The sequence below is a fragment of the Nyctereutes procyonoides genome, unplaced genomic scaffold (genome assembly GCF_905146905.1).
Source record: "Nyctereutes procyonoides isolate TBG_1078 unplaced genomic scaffold, NYPRO_anot_genome, whole genome shotgun sequence".
Lineage (NCBI taxonomy): Eukaryota > Metazoa > Chordata > Mammalia > Carnivora > Canidae > Nyctereutes > Nyctereutes procyonoides.
The window spans coordinates 6447904-6470715 of NW_026575142.1; the positions used below are offsets into that span (position 1 = coordinate 6447904).

The 22812-nt window shown below is 36.8% G+C and overlaps 2 protein-coding genes across 5 annotated transcripts in view; one reads left to right on the forward strand and one right to left on the reverse strand.

Moving 5' to 3' along the window:
* Positions 1-15492, forward strand: part of CERKL (ceramide kinase like) — a 106937-nt gene extending 91445 nt beyond the window's left edge. For all 3 annotated transcript variants that reach the window (XM_055308542.1, XM_055308543.1, XM_055308544.1), the window contains 8 exons: positions 4599-4673; positions 5455-5632; positions 5712-5771; positions 6335-6360; positions 6456-6564; positions 9213-9309; positions 14395-14567; positions 15382-15492. In XM_055308542.1, coding sequence (XP_055164517.1) covers positions 4599-4673; positions 5455-5632; positions 5712-5771; positions 6335-6360; positions 6456-6564; positions 9213-9309; positions 14395-14567; positions 15382-15463 — 800 coding nt within the window. In that variant the 3' untranslated portion in view covers positions 15464-15492. The remainder of the gene's footprint in view (positions 1-4598; positions 4674-5454; positions 5633-5711; positions 5772-6334; positions 6361-6455; positions 6565-9212; positions 9310-14394; positions 14568-15381) is intronic.
* Positions 15493-15506: 14 nt separating this feature from the next.
* ITGA4 (integrin subunit alpha 4) overlaps positions 15507-22812 on the reverse strand; it is an 80207-nt gene continuing 72901 nt past the window's right edge. The window contains exons 23-28 of one of the 2 annotated variants that reach the window (XM_055308540.1): positions 22637-22744; positions 21531-21653; positions 20782-20901; positions 18727-18825; positions 18241-18360; positions 15507-17894 (exon numbers count right to left, since the gene is read on the reverse strand). In XM_055308540.1, coding sequence (XP_055164515.1) covers positions 17796-17894; positions 18241-18360; positions 18727-18825; positions 20782-20901; positions 21531-21653; positions 22637-22744 — 669 coding nt within the window. In that variant the 3' untranslated portion in view covers positions 15507-17795. Of the gene's footprint in view, positions 17895-18240; positions 18361-18726; positions 18826-19638; positions 19747-20781; positions 20902-21530; positions 21654-22636; positions 22745-22812 lie in introns of those variants that run through there. The other variant, XM_055308541.1, reaches the window with a different exon arrangement.

Consider the following 22812-nt stretch of genomic DNA (forward strand, 5'->3'; position numbering starts at 1 on the left):
TTAGGCCAAAGAATGGGTAGGTTCTGGCCTGAGAAGATGAGGAGTTATTTTCTTCGTTGCAGAAATAATCCAGGAGCATTGAGAAATAGAACACAGGCCATTGTTGGGTGGGGGATGGGATCAAAATAGTCCCAAACCCTGGTGATTCCTAGATGCCACAGGGAGGGGTCTGAATTGTGTTTGATAAGCAGTAGGGAACAATGGAAGGTTTTAGAGCAAGGGAACACCCTGCTGGGAGCCTGTTCTAGGAGAATTTGTGATGAGGGGAGGGGGGGGGTCAGAGCCTGACTGCGCTGGCATCCAGACAAGACGAGAACATCTTTCACAAGTGGATTACGTTATGCCAGTCACTCCTCCCAAATTATTTAAACAAACAATAGTGATGGAAAGTGATTAGTTTTCATTTTGAAAACATCGCACGTTATTATCTCTGTAAATAAAACAGAAACAATTATTGTTTCCTATGAAGATAGGAAATCATTACACAGCAAAGAACAATTCATTCTACCCATTTGATGACCACATTCATTTAGTATGGATTTCAGTATATTTAGTATTATTAATTGACAACAAAAGATGTACAAATACTCTTAAGGACTGTGAAGTCTTTCCAAGGGGAAAAAAAAAAACACAAAAAACTCCAAGAATTTAAAAGGAGAGACATATTTGGATATATCCCAATAATTAAGAAAAACCTTGGATGGTCTTTAAGCAGAAGAGAACACAATCATGTCAACTAGGAAAAAAACAACAACAAAAAAAGATGCTGGCGAAGTGGAGCCAGCCACTTTTACCTTTTCATGTCATTTTAGGAGCTCTGTCTATAACGGTGGAGCTTTTCAGCGTTACCTTGCGTGCCAAGGGGATGTGCCACGGTCATTTCCTCTTCACTAGTATGTACACTGCTGAGGTCACTTATTAACTGCTATGGAGCAAAAGTGGGAAGACACACACATTGGACATGCAGTGAATAGTTAGCTAGAAAAACCAGTGGTTATGTTGATGTTTTTAACATGCCATTTGAATGCGTTTTCCTTAGCAAATATAGCCTATTGCCAAAATTGTGGCCTCTGTCCGGGAGTTCCAGCTTCTGGACTCCATAAGGAGGGGGATGTCGTGTGTGGGCTGGGCTGATGGGAGGACTCAGGGCCCCATTGGGGCTCTGATAGTGAATGGGGAACAAGGGGGGACAAGGGCTAGGCAGGAAGTCTCCAACTGCACACAGAAGACAGTCTGCCTTTGAAGCCATTTGCCTCCTGGAGAGAGACACCCAGAGGGAGAGTGTTTAGTAAATGACTCCACTGAGCCAACAGACTAAGCCGCTGAATTATGGTCAGACTCAGATGGATCAGATGTGGGGAAGCCTGTATTAGAACTGCTGGCCATTAGCAATGGTGTTTGTTGCCATGGGAACTGGTGCTAAGGAACTATACTGAGAGATTCCGATTAAAGGGGTGGGGGGAGGATAGAGGAAAAAGCCAGAGAGGACATAAAAAAAAAAAAAAAAAAGCAATCCAGTTGTTGTAAAACAAGGCACAATCCACATACTGATGGCTGCAAACCATATATTCCTATAGCGTTCACATAAATAAATTCATGCTTGCCAATTAATTTGAGGAGAGTAAAATATTGCCAAGGGACTATTAATTTCTATGATATTTCAGGCAAAGAACCAAAGTGTAGGTGCAGTTTTCATGAGAATTTTAGATATGCTTGACTAGGAAGTCATTACATCACATTTATCTGTTTGGATGTGGGAGACATTAACGGCCTTATGAATATTCATGGGGTCTGGTTAATTAAGTTAATTGTTCTACAGAAGTGCTTGCACTTCCAAGGACAATTTTTTTCCTTTTTTTCTTTTTGCCTCCATAGTTTCTGCCTGGTATTTCCATCATTCATGCTTTACATGAACTGCTACTTCCGTCCTTACCTCTGTGTATTTGGCACCCTTTAGCAGGTCTGGGGAGGTGGTGGTGAGCAAAGTTGCTGGTAGCTGTTAAGAAAAATAACTTTTCAGGCTAATTAAAATGTTTACCTTGAGGTAGAACATTTATAGCTTTTGTGAGGATGCTAAAATTACATAGCCGTTATTTATGTGAGCAGCATGTTCTTTTGGCATGTAGACATCTTTTCAGATGGATCACATTTTGTTTTTGGAAATTGTACTCTGTCTTTTAGATCATCCAAACAAAAATACAGAGCAACCTATAGTATTACCATTTTATATCCACTTTCCTCACAAACTTGCCTTTTAAATTCAGAGAGTTAAAAAAGTGTTCTTAAGGACCGAGGAACAGGTTAATCAGCGTAGAAGATGACGGAAACAATTTTCTGGCTTCTGGTCGTGCCTCTCTGCAAATTCTATGGAGTTAAGAAAAAGTTGTCAAGGTGCAAAGCCTGAGAGGTAAAAAGAAAGAAAGTGATCCTTAGTAGCCTGAAAGGATCTGTGTTTGGGCATGCTTAGCATACTTGATCCTCACAGGGAATAAATGGTCTTTATTTTCTTGAGTCATGATATGTGTCATTCTCTATTGCACATGACAACATTACATTATGTTCTTTAATAGCCTTTCTAGAGGAATGCTTTTATGGTCTATTCCTAATTAACCACGGTAATGGAGGAAATGTGTTTCATGGAGTACTGTAATCCATTGATAATCCTAAATATCTCACTCTAATTACGTGGCCTCCTCCAAAACCTTTACCATAAATCTGATTGGGAAGCAAAATAGGTTGATTTGTTTCCTCTCTTCCCTCCCACCCATTCCAGATTAATTAGCAATTAGATGACCAAAGGGCAGGCCGTAGATGGTCAAAGGATAATTGGAAAGGCTTAGGTAATTGACTCCTGGGTAAAGATCCACTGAGCAACAGGTCTCTGGACTCCTGTTCTTAAACCTTAGAGTGCATACGAGTCACCTTGAGAACCTGCTAAGGCATGGATATCCGGGTCTCACTTCCAGACCTTCCGATTCTAGTGGTTGGAAGTAAGACCCAGAAATTGCCTTTTTTTTTTTTTTAAGATTTTATTTATTAGAAACAGAGAGAGACAGAGGCAGAGGGAAAAGCAGGCTTCATGCAGGGAGCACAATGTGGGACTCAATCCCAGGACCCCAGGATCACGCCCTGGGCCAAAGGCAGATGCTCAAACCGCTGAGCCACCCATGCATCCCGAAATTTGCCTTTTTAACAAGCTCCCAGGTAATGTTGATGCTGCTGATCCCTGGACCATACATCTCTTCTAGAAGAAGCACTCTTCAAGTTACTGTGCACACACATAACCTGGGGATCTTATAAAATGCAGACTCTGATTCAGGAGTTCTGGAGTGGGACCCAAGAGTCTACATTTTAATAAGCACCATGGTATTACTGTTGGACCGTAGACCATATTCTGAATAACAGAATTCAGAGCATAATTCACCCTTTGATGAATCAGTTGGAACAGGTTTACTAATTGGTTGAGGTGGACTTTTCTTTGAATTGGCATCACCAGAGGCCTGGAAGACATTAATATTAGATCAGTCCCTTATGGTGATTAATTTAATGACAGCCTTGGTTGAAAATGTCTGAGTAGCCTCAGCTTCTTTGGCCGAACAACCCTAGACACACATCAGTTCAAGTGATACAAATTGAAGAGATCATGTATGACCACACAGGAATGTTCCTAAAGAACAAGTCCAGGGGGCTAGTCTTCGCCTTGATATCTGCAGTACACCACACATCCATGCTTTCACAGCTCTCAGCTGTTACTGGATTTCTTTCCTATAATCTGTATCTCAAGGAAACTTGTAGCTTCTTAATTTTAAAGCCTTTTAGCCTCCTGGAAATGGCAGGGGCTAGTTGGAATCTTCCTCTTCAGAAGAAGGCTTTTACCTCAAGGTCTCCGAGACCCTAAATGTCATAGAAGCCATACTGGAGGAGAGCTCTTTTCTTTCATAGGCTGGTGGCAAAAATTCATGTGGATCTTAAATCATCCTAATGATTATGAAAATAAGAAACGTATAACATCTCAAAACAGACTTCCGTAGCATGGTAAATACTATGGAATTAAATATTTTCTTCATCTAGGATACTATTTGTCAGATAAGAGGGGAATCCCCTCTTGGATGAAAGCTTATCTCTAAGAGTCGCTAAAGGTATTTAAAACATGTCTTTTGTACTTTGTAGGGATTTAAAATTTTTTTTCTTCATTACTATTTGGATTTTTATTTATGTATTTATGCGTTTGTCTCGGCTCTCCAGAGACACCCTTAATGCTCTTGGTGTTCATTTTGTGAAAGAAGTTAGAAGCCCACTCATTGAAGATAGAGTAGACTTTGATACCGCTAGTTTATTTTGGTAGAAAGTAGACATTAATGATGGGAAAAAAATCTGTGAGCAAGTAAATACTCTATTTTCTAATTTTAAGTTGTTTAAAGGCTAAACAGTAATTTGACAACCATTCAATGTGAATCTAAGCTATTAATGAAAATCTATAAACTTTCATTGATTTTTCATTTGAATGATACATAGCGATATCTCCTAAAGTAAGAGCAAGTGGATAACTTAAAACATACACTACATTGATTTTACATGTTTTAAAATTGATTTGGCAGGCTCTACTAACGTACTGGCACATTCTCTTCATGGAATCCCTCATGTGGTAACTGCAACTTTGCACATTATAATGGGTAAGAATTCTTTCAAACAAGTTCATGTTTTATAAGGAAGTTTCTTTTTGATAAGGAAGTTTTTATATTTATATAAGGCTATTTTACTTCTGTCAGACTTATCCAAGGAAGGACAAGTTCTGTGTGTCTCAGATCAGAGAAATGTTTTACTAAAAACCAGAAGTCAAAGCTTCACTATTTTGGACTGCCTCTCTTTTCAGAGCAGAGGCACCACCAAGAGCAGTAAATGAAATTTCACTATAATCTTGTAAGAAAAAAAATCATAATGATGTTTAAGGTCACACTTTTACAATCAGATCAAAACAGCCCATGCATACTATTTAAGTATATCAGATAGTGTTGTTAGACTACACCAAGACTGTAGGGCTGAGGTTCTGTTGTTAAAAGAAGAACACAAAAAGGAAAAACATTGCACATCCACTCTAGAATTTTTATTATTCCCATTGATGGAAAGTCTGTAAACTTAAAAGCAATGCAAAACTACTGTTAAATCTAAGTTTATTTTGCACATGAACTTTATTTCCTTAACTGTGTTTTATGTGAAATAGCAATAAACTGCAATATTTACTGCTTTGTGTACCTTAGTACCTGAAAAAGTTAAAAATGGCAATTGCAGTAGTTGTAGGTAAAGAGAGGTGAAGAGAAAGCAAGGATATTTATCATGGTGTGAAGTTGCTTGAGATCTTCTATAAGTAAATAAATAGGCTTCTCTGTGTTTGCCATTTTGACAACTTGCCCTACTATTCTCACTAATGGACTGATATCCAACATAATATTCAAGGGCACGTACAACCAGTTGATGTCTGCACTTTTAGCACAACTGGAAAGCTTCTTCGCTTCGGGTTCTCAGCCATGTTTGGCTTTGGTGGAAGAACTTTGGCCTTGGCAGAAAAACATCGATGGATGTCACCCAACCAACGAAGGGATTTTGCGGTAATGAAGGCATTGGCAAAACTTAAGTAAGTCTTTTTTTCTTAAACCCAAAATTTTGTGTCTTAGAATACATGATTGTTAACAGCAAAATTTATTGTATTTCAGGCCTGAAGACTGTGAAATATCATTTTTACCATTTATCAGTTCTCATGATTTAGAAGAAAGGTAGGTAAAGGGCTCAAAGTAACGGAAACATCTGTATCTTTCTTTAAAGCATGAAACAGTTTGATATACACACTTTATTAGACTTGTGATCTTTGGTTGTTTTTATAAAATACTAGTGAAGGATATGGGGTAGTGAAATTCTAGTAGGCCATGTGGTTTGACTTCTGTCTTCAGAAACCACTGTTCACCCCATCCATCCGTCCAATCATTTATGAATTTATTCAACAGCCTGTTTATTGAATGCTATATCCCAAGCATTTTGGATACAACAATAAGCCAAAAAACAAGCAAAACCCATGGTTTATGCCCTGAGTAACAAACATTACTCAAAGCCACACAAAGAAAATGTTCTGGTCTTTAAAAGAAATGGAAAATCATTGTTATGGATGACACCACCTTTCAATGAATCAACACAGTGTAATGCAGTAACGGAATATACTCACACATTTTCACTTACTGTATCTACTCTAAGAAAATATTTAACATACTGGGTTCTTGAAGTTTCTCAACTTAATAGATGTTATTTTGGTGTGATGTGGTTTTCTTTGTTTTCTCATTTTTAGGAAGGCAGAAGGATCTCCCAAATCCGGTAAGTTTAAACGTACCTCCTTGAGAACTGAGGCAGGCTCTGGTGACATTTTGCTCTAGTGAGGGAAAGTAACCAGTCACTTCCATTGCCTTTAGACTGTAATGATCAGTGGCAAACCATCCAGGGTCAGTTCTTGAATGTCAGCATTATGGCAATCCCTTGCCTGTGTTCAGTGGCACCTAGAGGCTTGGCACCTAATACCAGGTTAGTAAGCATTTTTATTGAATCACTAATACTTTTCTATAAACCAGTTTTTTTTTCTTTTAGAATACTTGCTAACTTGTGACTGGCTAGATTATTATTATTTTGGACTGTAATAATAGTAAAGATTCTTAGGGACTTAGCATCTGAGTAGGCGGAGCCCCACTGTTAAGCTAGAAATAGTAGACAATCACTGGTTTCTTAATATTACTAAAGCTAAAATATTTCATGGGTTTTATTAACATGATTTCACTGTGTCACTTTATGCCTACTTGCTTTACTTGTGTTTATTTACTGGTCATCGAAAACATTATATTTCTGGTATTTCTTGTGAACATCTCTACTTTCAAGTTGTAGAGCAGACATAAATATCCTCAGCATGAATAGTATTTATGTGGGTATATTTGATACCTTCAGTCAAAGGAAGCTGAATTGCACTTATTTATATTTAGTGTGAATAGTGGTACATATGAATCTGCTGCCCACATTTTCTTGAGACCTTTTATATATCATTTTATCCACAAAAATATAAACCATCTCTCATACATTCTTTTCAAGCAGCTGTCCATTATTCATTTGAAAATCTTTCTCTCCCACTCCCATAGAAAGCATAGAAGAAAGGATCATGAATGTCGTATAATATAGTCAAATCTAGATTTTTCCCTGGAAGTAGAATAAAAGAATGACTTGTGTGCCAGGGCAGTTTATGACATAATTTTAATGATTAGTTTTGTCTTCCCTGCAAAATCCTTAACCAGAATCATTAACAGCTAGCAAAGGGGATTGATATAACTTTTTCCTTGGCAGTCAACATGAGAAATATCTGCAGTTAGAGAAGAAGAAAAACTATAAATTTTAATATTAATAATCTAGATGTCAGGGTCCTCATTATCTTTAGTGCTGAAACTTGAAAGGAGTTATCTTGAAGCTTATTGTGATATAGAAATTGAGCTCAATAGTTTCCTGCCTGTCCCTTCAGAAATCCTAGATAGCGGTGTGCCCCCCTAATGGGTTTCCCTCACAAACGTGAAAAACAGCTAGCTGACTTAAGACAATACTTAATCCTACTTCATCTCTGAGACTCAAGCTTGCTCAAGGACCTTTAGGAGAGGTAGTCTGCTCTTCTGGGAGTTGATTCTTGCCTCTTTCAGTGCTGTTCCATACATTTTCCAGCTTGTCTGGACTTCCACTCCTTATTCTCTCTAGGTTTAACCAGTATTAATTTTTCAGTGGATGACTAGTTAGAGATTTCCTTTGTGGACTGTAATTGAACACTGTTGGTTTTTTTTTTTTTTTTTTTTTTGCAAAGGCCTTCATACCATGCCTTGGCTGACCAGAGGTAGTCAGAGATTTAGCTTCTGGATGATTCAGAATCATTGCCCAGGAGATTGAACCTCCAGTTTCATTTTTTCTTCCCACAATAAAGTATAATTTAATTCAAAATACCTCAGTGCAAATTGCTGATAGAAATTAGTGTTCTTTTCAGTATTCTAACAGTAAATATGTAATATATAAAAAACATTTAAAACCGTGAAAGCACATAGGATGTGTTTCAATTACTATAAAGTGGTGAAAAGTAGACATGTGAAGTACTTTTCATGTTAATGAAAAATTAAGCAATTTTTGAAAATGTAAACACAAAACAGTAGTCTGAATGTGTCTTGGCACTAATTATTTCCAGTTGGGAAGAAGTGGCATGTTGAATAAAATGAGCATTGGACTCTCAGAATTAAGAGATGTGGTGCCAGTGATCATTTTGTTTTTCTCTGTGTGCCTTTGAACAAATCACTTAAACTTGGAGTCTTTTCTTCCTTCTGTATAAACTGAGTGAATGACTGGATAATCTCTAAGATCCCTTACAAGCTCTGACCTGAGCTTCCATAAGATTCAAAGAGCTCTTTTTTATGTTGTTGTTATTCTTGGAATAACTTTATATTTGCCTTGAAATCAAGCTAGAAGTCATTTGCACATATTTCTGCAAACTGCCTTCTAAAGCTAGATGCATTTGTAAGTGGCTTTTTTGGCACTAAATCCCATCTCTAAATTTGTAGTCTCTTATATTAAACTGAACAGTTATGCAAGATTAAAATGCTCAGTCATTTAACTGAACATGTGTGGTAGCGTTTGTCCCTTTTATCCAACAAGGGGCCACTTGGATTTATTTTCTTATGTCACTGAGACCTGCTTGTATGTAAATATTTAAATATCACACTGTAGGTTCTAGAAAGTATTGAACAATTTGTTATACTATTAGTATTTATTTGTTATTTTAAATCTTTTAAAAACATACATGATGTCACATTTTGAATCCCTAAGTAAATCTATTGGATTTTAAATGATATGTGAATAGGAAGCATGATAGTTCTTTTATTTTTTTTAAAAATGTCCTTTAAATAAGAACTTACAGAAAAAGGAAGTCAATTCTTAATAAAACTAATTTGAAGGGCTGGCTGTGCCATTTAAAAATAACACAGCAATAAGATACACAGCATAAGATTTAAGAATTGGAAATAAATTTAATGTGATGTTGATTAATCAGTTTTGCCTAAAACTTCTACTAAATGTGGTTGTTAGAAGGAATGATACCGAGTAATTTCTGTTGCAATCACTTAATAAACTTCTCAATGTCAAATACAAATATTTAATTTCAGATTAAATAATGGAAGCATGGCTCTTATAATTGCACGAAACACTTCTCGACCAGAATTTATAAAACACCTGAAAAGATATGCCGGTGTTAAAAATCAGGTATAGTAAATTATTTTTGTTACTTATACACAAAACTATTAATCATGGAAAGAGGCTGCAAGAGTTGATATCAAATCTTGCCTCAGAAGGCATTATCTTCTTAATACATTAATCTTTTTACTTTTGGTTTGTGGTTCATCCAAATTTTGAAAATTTCTATTTTATTAATATAGATTGGCCCTTTCTGACCTATCGATTGGTGGACACATACATTTTGTGTATGTGTGTGTGAGTGCATGTGCGTGAAAATAGAAAATAGAAAATATAGTGTTATATTGAAATGTGAAGTAAATTAAAGATAAAATTATATACTCAGCTCTTCTTTAGAATAAAAAGTAGTGAAATCTGAGATTCTTAGCTTTCTTGATGTTATGGCAACAGGCTTTCTCTAAAGTTATGGCCTCTTGATTCTCCTGCCATTTATTTACAGGTCAACCTACCTTCACTAATTGAAATAGATTTGCATACCTATATTTAAAAACACACCGCTTTTATACAGTCATTATTCTGTTCAGAGCTAGAATGTGTGGTTGCATTTTCGGAGACAGATGAAATTTTTATTTCCACTTAAGGGATTTGTTTTAAGGAGAAGCAATAACTATTATAAGCCACATTCTTTTGGCAGAGATTTTGACCCAGTTTTTAGGAAACTGATCCAGGATTATGTGATTTTTTGAAATTATGAGTCTTGAACTACATCAGTATGCTTGTAAAACCCCGTAGTCTCACTTCCTGCAGGTATAGGACTGTACCTGGATGTAGCTGCAGAGTAAACAGGAGGGGGAGGGTAGTAAATCCAGCCAAGCACTAGTAGTTGAGCCTTGCTTACATGGGTGGCCATTGCAAGGCTCACACTTTGCCCTTTATAATTTTAAAGGCAGTCCTCATGAAGTTTCAGTTCTCTTCTGCTTCCTACATTATTTGATTGGTGTTTATTGAGCAACCAACTGAATGAAGTGTTCAGGAAATTGTATCATAAAAATGATAGTCCCACGTTCCTTAAATACGAAGCTCAAGTAGACAAAAGCAGATGGAACGTAGGCTGTGAGCTGAAGTAATAACTTCGCACGTGTGTTTTGGGGAATGACAGAGATCGATTGTCCAAGGGATGTTTGCCTTTTCAGATGTTACTTATTTTGTTTGCAATATCATTATTTTTCTTACTCCAAAAGCAGGACAGGTTCATTTTTTTTTTCTTAAGTTAGAAGGTAGAAACAAGGCCATGTAGAAAGCACTCAAAATTCTATATTCCAGGAGATAATCAGTGTCATTACCTTGGTATAAACTTCTTAATATGTCCCCATTAAACATATGTGAGAACCTCAATGAGTGTTAACTTGAAGGGCACTCATCCTGAGAAGCTCTATTTTTATTTTAGGGAGGCACCTTTTGCACAGATTATTTATGGAAAATCTCTTTAGAAATTGCCTAAGGGGCAAATTTCTAAGGTAATGTTTTGTAGACATCCTTTTTGCAACATGGAAAGAGCTTTTTTTGTGATTTTGAAAGTAATAAATACCATAATAGAATTCTGTATCTGTAGGAAAACGATTTTTTTTAAATGAGATCATGTTATGCAGGATATATCTGCTTTCCTCATTTGCCAGCCACGTCTTGTTTTTGATGCAAAAACTATTGCTTCTGTGTGTATGTGTGTTTGGGAGGGCGTGCGGGCAATCATTAGTCCTAACTCTGATCGACTTAGCTCTTTCCAAAAATTGGAATCCAAGCTTTATTGCTCTGTAATTTTTTGACAAATTTTAAAAGTGTTCAACATGATGGTATATATGAATAAGTGGATGGATTCCCAAGGTCATTGCTTTCAAGCAGTGTTAATTTGATACTTTTGTTAAAAAAAAAAAGACATACATTTATGTATAGTCTTTTCCCTTTGTGGTGACATTTTCAAAATGTAAATTCATATAAATTATGTGATATGATAAAGACCTGCATAAAGGTAAGGTTATGTGATCCACTGTCTAGTTAGTAGTAGTTGTGGTAACCAGGTTGGAAAACACAGCACTTTCGGCCTTGGGAGAGCCACGGTCTAGGTCTTGGCACCATCTTTGCTGAGTCTCACTGGATCTTCCTATCTATGAACCACTGTAGAGCGTAGTGAAAACCACCATCATCTCACCTTCCCCCTCTCTGTGTGGAATAGAAAAACATTACCCCTCCTTTCAGCTCTGTCCTAGCTGGCCTCCTTTTCCTCTGTCCCACGTTTCCACACTCTGACCATCGTTGTTGGCAGGGAGTTTAAGGCCCTCAAGTTGGTGCTTCCCTGAGGACTCGTTTACCACCCTCTAGTCCTCCCATGATACTTTGTCCTGGGGCCTCTCCTTGCTCTCCCCTCGCCCCTCGTTTGAACCATTATCTGAGCTTTGCACAGTTAGGGAAGTTTGCAAATTGGTGTGCTATTTTCTCTATGATCAACAGGACCACGGTGCTTTCCTGTGTCCTGAAGCATCTTGAGCCTGGCGCGTCCAGCATGTTCCCCCAACAGTGTTCCTCCCGTGTCTCCCTACACAGGGTGGCAATGGTACAACACCCTACACATCCTGGAGTTACTCTGGATTCCTCTCCCTCCCTCTTCCTTCACAACCGATCTACTGGTTCCTCTCTTAAATGTTACTGAAATTTCTCCTCCACCTTAACTTGAACCTTAATCCCTTCTTGCTTACAGCAACCTCTTTTCAATCTTCCTTTGCTCTGGCCTCCCACACTTATTTCAAGAGGGAGTTTTTTTTTTTTTTTTTTCTAAAACACTAGGCTGTTTCCTGTTCAGTTCTTCAATGCCTTGTCAAGGCATCTTGTCAAGATGGCATCTTATTTCCTCAGTGAGGAATATGTGGCCCTTAGCATTCTGGCCCTTGCCATCCTCCCCCAGGTTTCCTGTTTTGACCATTTAACTAGTGTGTTAGGGATGCACTATGACAAATACCATGGATTCTATGAAGGCTTAACAGAAATTTGTAATTTTGAAGATCAGAAGTCTAAGATGGTGTTGGCAGCTCTGGCTTCTCCCAAGGCCTCTCTCCTTGGCTTAGAGATGTCTGCCTTCTGGCTGTGTCTTCACATCGCCCTTCCTTTGTGCGCACACATGCCTGATCTTTCTGTGTTCCAATTTCCTCTTTTAAGGGCACCAGCGTGGATTAGAGCCTACTCAAAACCCTCATTTTAACTGCATCTTTAAAGACCTTCTAACTCTGGTTACTTTCTAAGGTATGGGGGTAGTGATGTCAACTTATGACACTGGGGAGAGACATAGTTCAGCTGGTGACACCATCTTTGTCTTTAAAAAAATAATATATTTATATCTTCTTTAAAAATAAGCACCAAGGTGCCTGGGGGGCTCAGTCAGTGATGCACCTGCCTTTGGCTCAGATCGTGATCCCAGGGACCTGGGATGGAGCCCCATATCAGGTTCCCTGGTCAGCGAGGAGCCTGCTTCCTCTCCCTCTGGCTACCCCTGCTTGCACTCTGTCAAATTATAAAATGTTAAAAAAATTAAGATAAAATTTAAAACATAAGTGCCTAAACACCAGTAGCATAGTATTACAGTAGGAATTTCTTGTAGTTGCTTGATGATGCCGTCTCCATCCTTGGTCAAACGTTTCCTGTCTTTGAAACTTCCCTTCTCCTCCAGACTAACTTTGTGTTAAGACTCCCTTCAAATAGGAAGCTCACCCAACATCCTGCCCTTTGCCTCATTTCTCATTTAATTTTGTGCTTACACCATCATGGCACTTGTACGTATCACAGATTTAACTGTTTACTTCTCTTCCTCACATCTTAGACACAAGCTCACACAAGATATTAAGTTCTTGGCTCCCTGAAGACCCATCTAACAATGTGGTTTCATAGGTACTGAATTTCCTGGGATGTACGCAGCTTCATTTTGTGAAGCATACACATGAAAACTGAGGGTTTGGGATAATAGACTTACTGGTGGTGGCCATCACTTCTTGCTGTAGTCTGATTCTTTGATCACATGGCATTCTCCTTTTATAAGGCTGTCAGTCACATGGGATTAGGGTTCAACCTAATGACCTCATCTTAGCTCAATCACATCTGCAAAGACCCTCTTTCCAAATATGGTGACGTGTAGAGGTACTAAGAATTAGGACTTCTAGGGATCGTTATCAGGGACGCAATTTAACCCATAGTAGTGGTTAGCAATGACTCATTTAAAACACATTATTTTCACAAGTTCATAGAGATTGGAGGATATCACAAAGGCTTTGGACCTGAGATGGAAAGTCTAATGCCATGACTGCTCAGTAGTTTCAGAGAGAGCCCATCTGCTTCCCTGGAGAATAGCTGATGCCACTCTCTAAACCCAGTATAATCCATTGTAGTAACCCAGCGCATTATACGGTATAAAATCTGCTGGACCTTGGTTTCTACACATGTAAAATAAGGGTATGGGGGAAATATTAGTTTTCGGTCAACTTTTAAAATTCTGTATCTCAACACTGAGGTTCATATGTGGAAGGGAAAAGAATGCATGTAGGTAATAGGAATAAACCTCATGCCGTTTACCTAAAAAAGTGAAATTAATGAGTGGTTAATATACATTGCTCCTAAAAAGATATTTGGCTGTCTTATGTATGAGAATAGAAACTTTTTTCCACTAAAGTTTCTTTAGACAAAGGTTGAAACTTGAAGATACCCTGCACCATTTACAATGGTCAATAAGCAAAAGTCTTGCAAACTGAGTCCATCTTTAAAGTGGGAATGAGGCTGGCAAATACCTGTAATTAATCCTTCCTAATTAAATTCTAAGTATGAAATTTAGTTTGCTTTCTATCACCTAAGCTAGTTAGTAGATAGTACAGACAGGTCTTAAAAAAAATCTTTAATTTGAAATTGTATGATACAATTTACAACCTCATAAGTACACAACACTGGTCATAAGACAAGCTTGCCAAAGAAACTGGGAATCCCTGGTACAGAGTTTCAAAGCTATAAAAAACATCATGCATGTTGTTATTTACGTGTGGGATAGAGCACAGTAAACTTTAATTTGCATTGGCAGTTAGGGATAAAGCAAGCACCGTGATTATTTGCATTTGTTTTATTTAGTTCAATTTTCCATTTGTTGAGACTTACACTGTTGGAGAAGTAAAAGTTCGTCCAAGAAATAATAGCGGATACAGCCTAGAGGAGGATGGACTGCATGCCGCTGCTTCAGAAAACAGTTTCCCTTGGAATGTAGATGGTGACTTAATGGAAGCCAAATCAGAGGTTCAGGTTAAGTAAGTATAATTATTTCACTATCTTAAATGTCCACCAGTAGACACAAAACTTAAGTGTAATGGAAGCTGCCTTGTCAGGACTAGATTTATTTTTTAATGAATCAGGGAAGCATAAAAAGATATACAATTTTAATAAATACCGTGTGACTTTACATTTATTTACCAATTTGTTATGTACAGCCAAAAGCATTTTCACACAGACTCATGACCAAATTTGATTCTCTCTTGGTATTTCAAATTACCATTCTCCCTGAACTATACAGATAATTTCTAGGGCTTAGGTTTTGTTAATTTAAAAAATAGATCAAGATCTTAACCTTGTGAAAGCCATCTGGGTAGCAGATTGTTACATTTAGATCTCCAGTCGTTACCGCTTTGTGTTCGGCAGTGTGCTTCTATCAGCTCTTCCCAAAGCATTCAACTTACTTTCCAAGGGAACGATTTACATACTATTTAACAGAACAACTGGCATAAACAACTTTAGGACCATGCAAACTCCTTGTTGGTAAGCATTATGACCCAAGAGGTAGAAGTGTGCAGGAGCATTCCATTCGATGTGAGTTTTCTACAGGCACAGTGCCTGGATTGTACAGTAATTACTGGGGCTGATTTGTTAGGCCCTCCAATCTCTTACAAGATTGCAGCTGTGCCACGAATCCATGATTGTTAGCTGCCATTAGGTTTGCATTCAGTGTGATGTGTCATACTCAATAGGTATATGTGTGAAAAGGAAAGCTAGATTGACGAAATAATTATATATATATATATATATATATATTTTTTTTTTTTTTTTTTTTTTTTTTTTTTTTTACAGATTACACCCAAGGCTTATCAATCTTTATGGAGGAAGCACGGAAGAAATGAATGATTCTCAAGGAACATGTAATTGTTTATAAAAAAAAAAAAGTACAAACTAGAATTTTAATGTGAAGGAATAGAGTCATACTTTAAAAAAATAATATGTTTAAAGAAGTTAAAATGGCTGTTATTTTGCTAAAAAATAGTTTCTAGGGCTTAAAAGCTAGAGCTTAAAGCAAGACATGAAATATAACAAATCCTGGGTTTCAGAAAATATTTATTGGAACTGAAAGTAAATGCTCATATACTTAAAACATCATGATGACATATCAGTAATTCCCAAGTGAAATAACTTGGATGCTTTCACTTTTCAGGATTTGACTCCATTCAGGACGTATGTGAAATTTCCTATAGCCTAGGACAGATGGACTCCAGAGGCTACATAAGGATGCCCTAATGATGCCTAATCCAGATTTCAAAATCCTTCCAGTACCCACATTTGTTTGCCAAAAAGATAAACATTTTAAGTTGTTAGGGTACCAATTGTGTGACTAATCCCTGATAGTCAGAAATGGTTGATTTTCCTTAAAGTTTGTAACAAATTTTAAATTACACCAACTACCTAATGGGTGAGGAGCAGTTTTCTTTTTGCTTCTGAGACTCCTGTTATCCAGCAATCCTAGCACATTGTAATACCCAAAATGCTATCATTTCTGAAAAGAGCTAATTTTTTTTAGGATTCCAGAAATTCACGTGTATGAATTATTTTGCTTTTTATGTAATGAAAAAACAGCTCTTTTGCCCATATATCGTACCTTTTTAAGTTTAATTTCTACTGGGATACACTGCATTCAGGAGGTTTCACTCCTCAAGTGCCTTTACAAAGGTCTGCCCTCCTTGTTCTTGGGCCAATTACAGACTCTGGGCTTGTGAACATAACTTACAGGAATTTAGGCAGTCAGCGAGAGACAGTTGTTGGCAGGGGCTTCATATGAACAAATATTTTCCATAATAGATAAATTAGAGGTAAGCCTTTTACTATTTGATCACTTGCAACAATAAAGACAGATACAGGACAATTCAGATGAAATCATATTCTGCAGCTAGCAGCATCTAGTTCCTATGCATGGATAAATATTACAAAAAAAGGATTATATTTGCAAATGAAAAGGCATTAAAGATAAGTGAAATATTAAGTTTTTATAAAAGTTTCCAGATTTTAAATAAGTTATCCCTAAACTCTAGGTTATGGAAATTTTGATGTCACATTTATATTCACTGAATATAAGTTAAATTACTCAATTTTGTTTCTCTAGTTCCATGTGGAAGAGAATGCTCTTATACATCTGGTAAAAACACATTTAATACATACATTTGAAGAGAAAGAGTAAAATCTAAAGAAGTAGGTGCACTTGCTTAATTTGGCAGTCACTGTTTTACACAATATCTAGTTTATATGAAATACTGGCCTCTAATCACGGTCTTCGTAGAGTTTTGTGAGGTACAGTTTTCATATTTTATATATCAGTGTATTAATAATTTGAAATACAGCTAAAGTGCAACATTCATAATCTGTTTCAGAATATAAGTTAGAATTCTTAAGTACTGTTTTTATAACCAAGAGAAGGTCATTAAAAAGGGATTTTAGAAATTTACTCCTGGGTACCCTTGCTAAAAATGTGTGCTAGGAGGACTAGTGGATTCATACCTATAAACATATTCTTTTAAGAACTTATGTGTATATATACAGAAAGAAAAAGTCCATAGCTGTATAAACAATTATCCAGAAGTCATTAAGCTCAAACCAGTGTATAAGTTCAGTCTGAAATTTGCTCATCAGGCCCATAATGCTCCTACATCGACTGCTGAATACATGGTTGATCAAAGCCCCTCATAAAGGTACTACAGATAAAGGTCTTTAAAATAAGTCTACTTTAAAACATTAGTGGTCTTCTTTTATTCATTAGAAAATTGAGGAACAGCTCTTTCTTCTTTAAAAATATTTAGCAGGATCTTTCCAACAAGCCTCAACGATCTTTTAGAAATGAATGATCCCCTCTTCAGTGGAGTTTATTTTACTGAAGCAAGCATACATGGTAAATAATTTCTTTTAAAGGAATGATATTTCCAGGACTTCTTCAAATGAGTTGTTTACTTCCTCAATATGATTCAATTCAGAGGCACTTTCATTTCAAGGTATCTTCCAGGGATTACTTACCTTGAATAAGTTGAATGCTTTAGTGTTTTTCCCCCCATTTAGGAGCCGAGAGATTATTTTCCTCCCGAAGAGTAATTGCTTGGATTTTTCATTTGCACTGAGACCTCATATGTCACAAGGTCATGAGTAAAAGAAGTACAGGGTTTCTTGTAAACAATGTCTTAAGTTTCTTTGGTTAACCTGAGTCTATTCTCTCAATTTGAAAGAAGTCTTTAATCATCATCATTGCTTTTGCTGTTAACATAACTCCAGCTGTCTCTTCTGTTTTCTTCTTGTAGGATAGATTTGTACTGTCTTTTAAAGAATCCAGCCTGAAAATTGTAACATATTTGTGATTATGCAATACTCTCATCAGAAACCTGAAAGGTCACTGTCCCATGCAGTCAATAAAATTTAGGATAGGAAATATTGTTAAAGAGCATAATTTTTGTTAGACAGTGACACACACTCTCCAAAACTGACATCATAAAAGAACACCTTTCCAAACTAGTGTCAGGGTTGGGATACTGGTACTGGGAGATACTGGAGAAATAGGAACTTAAAAATTCATTAAAAGTGCTGCAATATTTAATAACGTGGGAGTCACAAAGGAGGCTTTGTGAAGATCAAGAATGGCATTTCTGAGTGGTTTAACATGAGTAATTATTAAAGGCTTACCTTCCACATAACATATGAAATCAGTAGAAGTAAAATAAGTCCAAGTAGCAAGCTGCTCAAAATAATCGCTATTGTGAAATGACGTTTGGGTCTTTGATGATGTAATCCTTCAAGTAGAACCTATACAATGTAACCAAAATAAAGAGCCACCAGTTTAAAAACTTCTATTCCCTTTGAACCACCCGCCCCCCGCCCACCTCCATGATTTCCCTAATATTTTGAACAACCCTATCCCCTTTTCTTGGTGGTAACCATTTAGCAGAAGTGGCTTGTTCCATGTTTTCTTCATCTAGTTAATCTTACCAAGTTCACCTCCTAAAAAAAGCCATCTGCATTGTTCCCTCCCACCAGTTGTAGAAAATGCCAGATCCTGGTAACGTATTTTGAACCCTCCATTATCTAGTCAGAATACACTTTCCTGACTAACCAATCCAGCAATAATTTTCCCCTCTAATCCTAAGATTTCAGGTAAAATGGTCATCTTACATGTGCAACATTCTCATCCTTGTTTAGTTCAATAACTTTTGGATTGGGTTCTGGAAAAGCTGTTACTCTTACTTCAAACTTGAGGGCTGAAGTCTCATCCTGTTTAATAAAGGAAAGATCACTGTAGCCTTAGTTTTATTTTGTGAAGACATACTAATAATTTCTCTTGATCCTTACCTACTATTTGAGGCTTTTACAATTGATTGTCTCCAATTTATTTCACCTCTTGTAGTTAATTGCATTGCAATGGTTTCTTTGGAAGAAAAGGCATCGCTGTGGTATTAATTTTCCTGGCATCATTTTGTTGAAATCCTTTTATTAAACATGACTAGTTTGCAGATAACTTGATTTAGATATTTGTAATATATAAGTATTTAAATATTTGATAGTTGTGTTTTTTCCTATTGAATCTTTTTTCCCCAAATAAGACTTTCTTTACCTGATAACTGTTTCTTCAAACTTATTTTATCTAGGTTTTTTTCCTGCTCTGATAATACACATGTAGTTTGTCTAATGCCAAAATGGAAAAATCTGGCACAAGTAGTTATACCATTCAAATATAAAATCAATAGATGAACTCCAAGAGCTAACAGAGGGACTTCATAACCAAGAATCCATGGAGCTCAGGAATCTGAGGATGGGCTCCACAGACTCTAAGAACCTTATAAAATTGCATGTAAACTTGAGAATATATTCCTTAGCAAAATTCCTAAAGAAGTCTGGGACCCTCAAAAGTTAAAATATAAATGCTATTTAATGTTTTGGAAAAAAACACATAGAATTTTAGGGCTGAAAATAAAGTACGTACTTTATCAAAGCAGTAGTTTCCAACAGGGATTCTTTTACTCCCTAAGAGGACAGTCAGCAGTTTCTGGAGACATTTTTGACTCTTGGGACTTGGCAGGCGGTGTGCCAGCATCTAGGCCAGCAATGCTGCTAAGCATCCTACAGTGCACAGGACAGCATCTGACACCAAGGAATTATCTTGTCCCAAATGCCAAGTGCCCATTGTTGAGAAACCTGGACCTCAAGGGTACAGAGGGCAAAACTTTAAATATCCTGATGGTCTCATGATTTAGGTTTAGCCCAACCAGAACTATAGCAGACATCACTTACTTCCATATCTGGTGAATTTTTTTTACCCTCCTTTACTATTCACTACTGTGTGGCAATTTCAAATATTCCTCTCTAAACAAAAGAGAACTATCATTTTCTTTGCCTTACTATATATCATACACTAAGGGCTTCACAAAAAGTATCTCATATAATCTGCAATATCCCTGCAAAAGACATTATTCATATTTGTCAGGTAAACTGAAGAACAGAACCTCCAGATTAAAAAAAAAATACGAGAGAGAAAATTGATTTTAAGATTCATTATAGAGAGAGAGAGAGAGGGTGTGTGTGTGTGTGTGTGTGTGTGTGTGTGTGTGTGTGTGATCAGGGGAGAATCCTCAAGCATACTTCCCCCACTGAGATCATGACCTGAGACAACCCCAAGAGTCAGGTGCGCAACTGACTGAGACACCCAAGTGCCCCGATTTTCTAATCCTAAACAGGCATACTCATTGCTAGGAAGAAGTCCAAGTTGTATTATTTATTCATCCTTTCAAAGTTTTTCCTCAAGTGTTGTTGGTTGGTAAATTTTGATTTTTTACTGGATCTTATGAAAGCTTTAGTTTTACTTCTTAAATGCTTAAGCATAATTTAGTTTAGAAAAAACCCTAAGTTATATAAAATAGGTAGCCAATTTCTGTGATGTAATCAAAGTTTTAAGCAGTTGGACATGCTTTCTAAAATAAATCTCTTAATTATTCCATAGTGTATTTCAGAGTCTTAATTACCTGTTTAATTACAGAAGCCATATCACTTAGACAATCTATTCAGCTGAAGCGATACGTGGAAATAGTTGTAGAGTTCCACTCCAAATTTTACTATTTGTACCTCCTCAATTACTTGAATGCCTCGTCCTATAACATCCTATCTAAATAAGATGACTTCAGATAAGTTCATACACAACCTACAAACTCAAAGTTGTCATTTTATTTTATTTACCATTTCTGAAAGGTAGGGCCGGCCTTCCAACTGAATGTGAACACTGGCTTCTTTTCCACTTTCCATTTTCCCCAAATGGCACAAAATAGTTAAACAGTATGGATCAGCTTTCATGCAGAACTTGAAAAACAAATACAAAAAAAGCTACATTAAAACATTTTTTTATAAATGGCTAAAATATTTTACATGGAATTAAACCTCTCCCATTCATGGATTTAAAAAATTCTCTCAACACAAAACACGAACGTTTTATAAATCAACAAAAGGTATTTGAACTGAAGCATGTGTTCTCCGAATTAAAGACTCCTAATCAGGGCATTGTTAAGTTACATGTTCTATGTTCCTGTAAAAGGTGGATCATTTGAAGGTAAGATCGCTTCCTCAGGGTTTTCGTTTTTTTTTTCTTTCTGTAAATTCACTAAAATGAAAGCAGTGAAAATTAATCTCATGCCACAGTCTGCTCAGCTAAATAGTAGATCTTGGCAGCCTCAAGGGTCTAGAACAATGTCTGGCTGGCACAAAATAGGCACTGGTTGGATAAATAATGAAACTGTATTATATGTATGTGTGTGTCTATATATCCCTGAATCTATCTCTCCAATTGTGTGTCCCTCATGTGCAAGAGTAATAAGTTAATTTGCTTCTTTCCTACACTCAGTTGACAGCTCAAACCCACTGGCTCTTGGTTTAAGTGCTTCAGGTCCATATGTTGGCAAGCAAAATCTACAACCCAAGAAATGGAAACTTACCAGTAGCTTCTTATCAGTCTTTGACAAGAACGTGAAAATGTCTTTTAGGATCTTCATTGCACCTTTCTCCTGCTCTAATGCACACTTTCTTTGATATTTCTTAAAATGGCATTCTCCAGCAGTCTATAAAGATAGAAAGTGAGAAAAATCTTACTCCATACTGGAGAGAACTGCAAAAGCTTCATGGTCTTGAAAGTTCCAGTTGCTTGCCTTTTCTACAATCTATCAAGCATTTCTAAAATTGTGAAAATATCTTTTGGACAGATTTATCTGGGAAAGATTAAGTCTCCATGGCAAAAACTCAGGAACCCAGCAACATTTTAACAAGGTTGGATGTAGGTGCTAAAGTGATCACCGGGCCCTAAAACCTTATGGAAAATAAGGCAAGGTGAAAAACAGACATTTGAACATTAGCATGAAATTCAACATTTCTTTGGATTTAGATACAAAATGATGACATGTTATAACATTTCCCACCATCTAGATTTGGAATTCAGGTAAGACATTTTAAAATTAGATCTCAAATCCAGTTATAGATTTATTGGTTGACTGCTTGCCTTGAAAATGGGAAGGTGAAAAACAATTCTGGGGCCGCCTGGGTGGCTCAGCGGTTGAGCATCTGCCTTTGGCTCAGGGTGTAATCCCGGGGTCCTGGGATCAAGTCCCACATCAGGCTCCCCGCAGGGAGCCTGCTTCTCTGCCCATGTCTCCACCTCTATCTCTCATGAATAAATAATATTTTTTTAAAAAAATCTTAATTCTGATATAATAATCATCAACATAAGGGTATCGATTCTGTTAAAAAAAGGCTGAAATACTGATTTTTCAACAGTGGCCTCAAAATTCGTATTTTTATTACCCATTGAATTACTTCCTTAGGGCTCTTTCACAAAGAAAAATGCAGTGAAGAGCAGGGTTCTGTTACAGACCATATACATCAGATGCAGTGGTCCCCGTAATGCGACAGTCCTAAAGTAACGTATAATACTCAAAGTGGCCTCAGTAAATGCGTGGTGAATTCATAGCTGAGAGTGTGACTCACACAAGTTAACAGATGTGTCTGTTTAGCAACATTATTTAGAATAAAGGAAGGAACACATTCTTACCTGGACATCCAAAACGTTGAACAGCTTATCAGTTTGGGGGGCAAAAGAATTTGGTACCATTATTTCCACACTAACATTTGGAGCCATGCTATGGCCACTGTTGATGACCTGATAAGAAAAAATTTTTTTAATTTAAACATTTTTCATAAATGCATAGTTATCAATAAGCTTTTGGG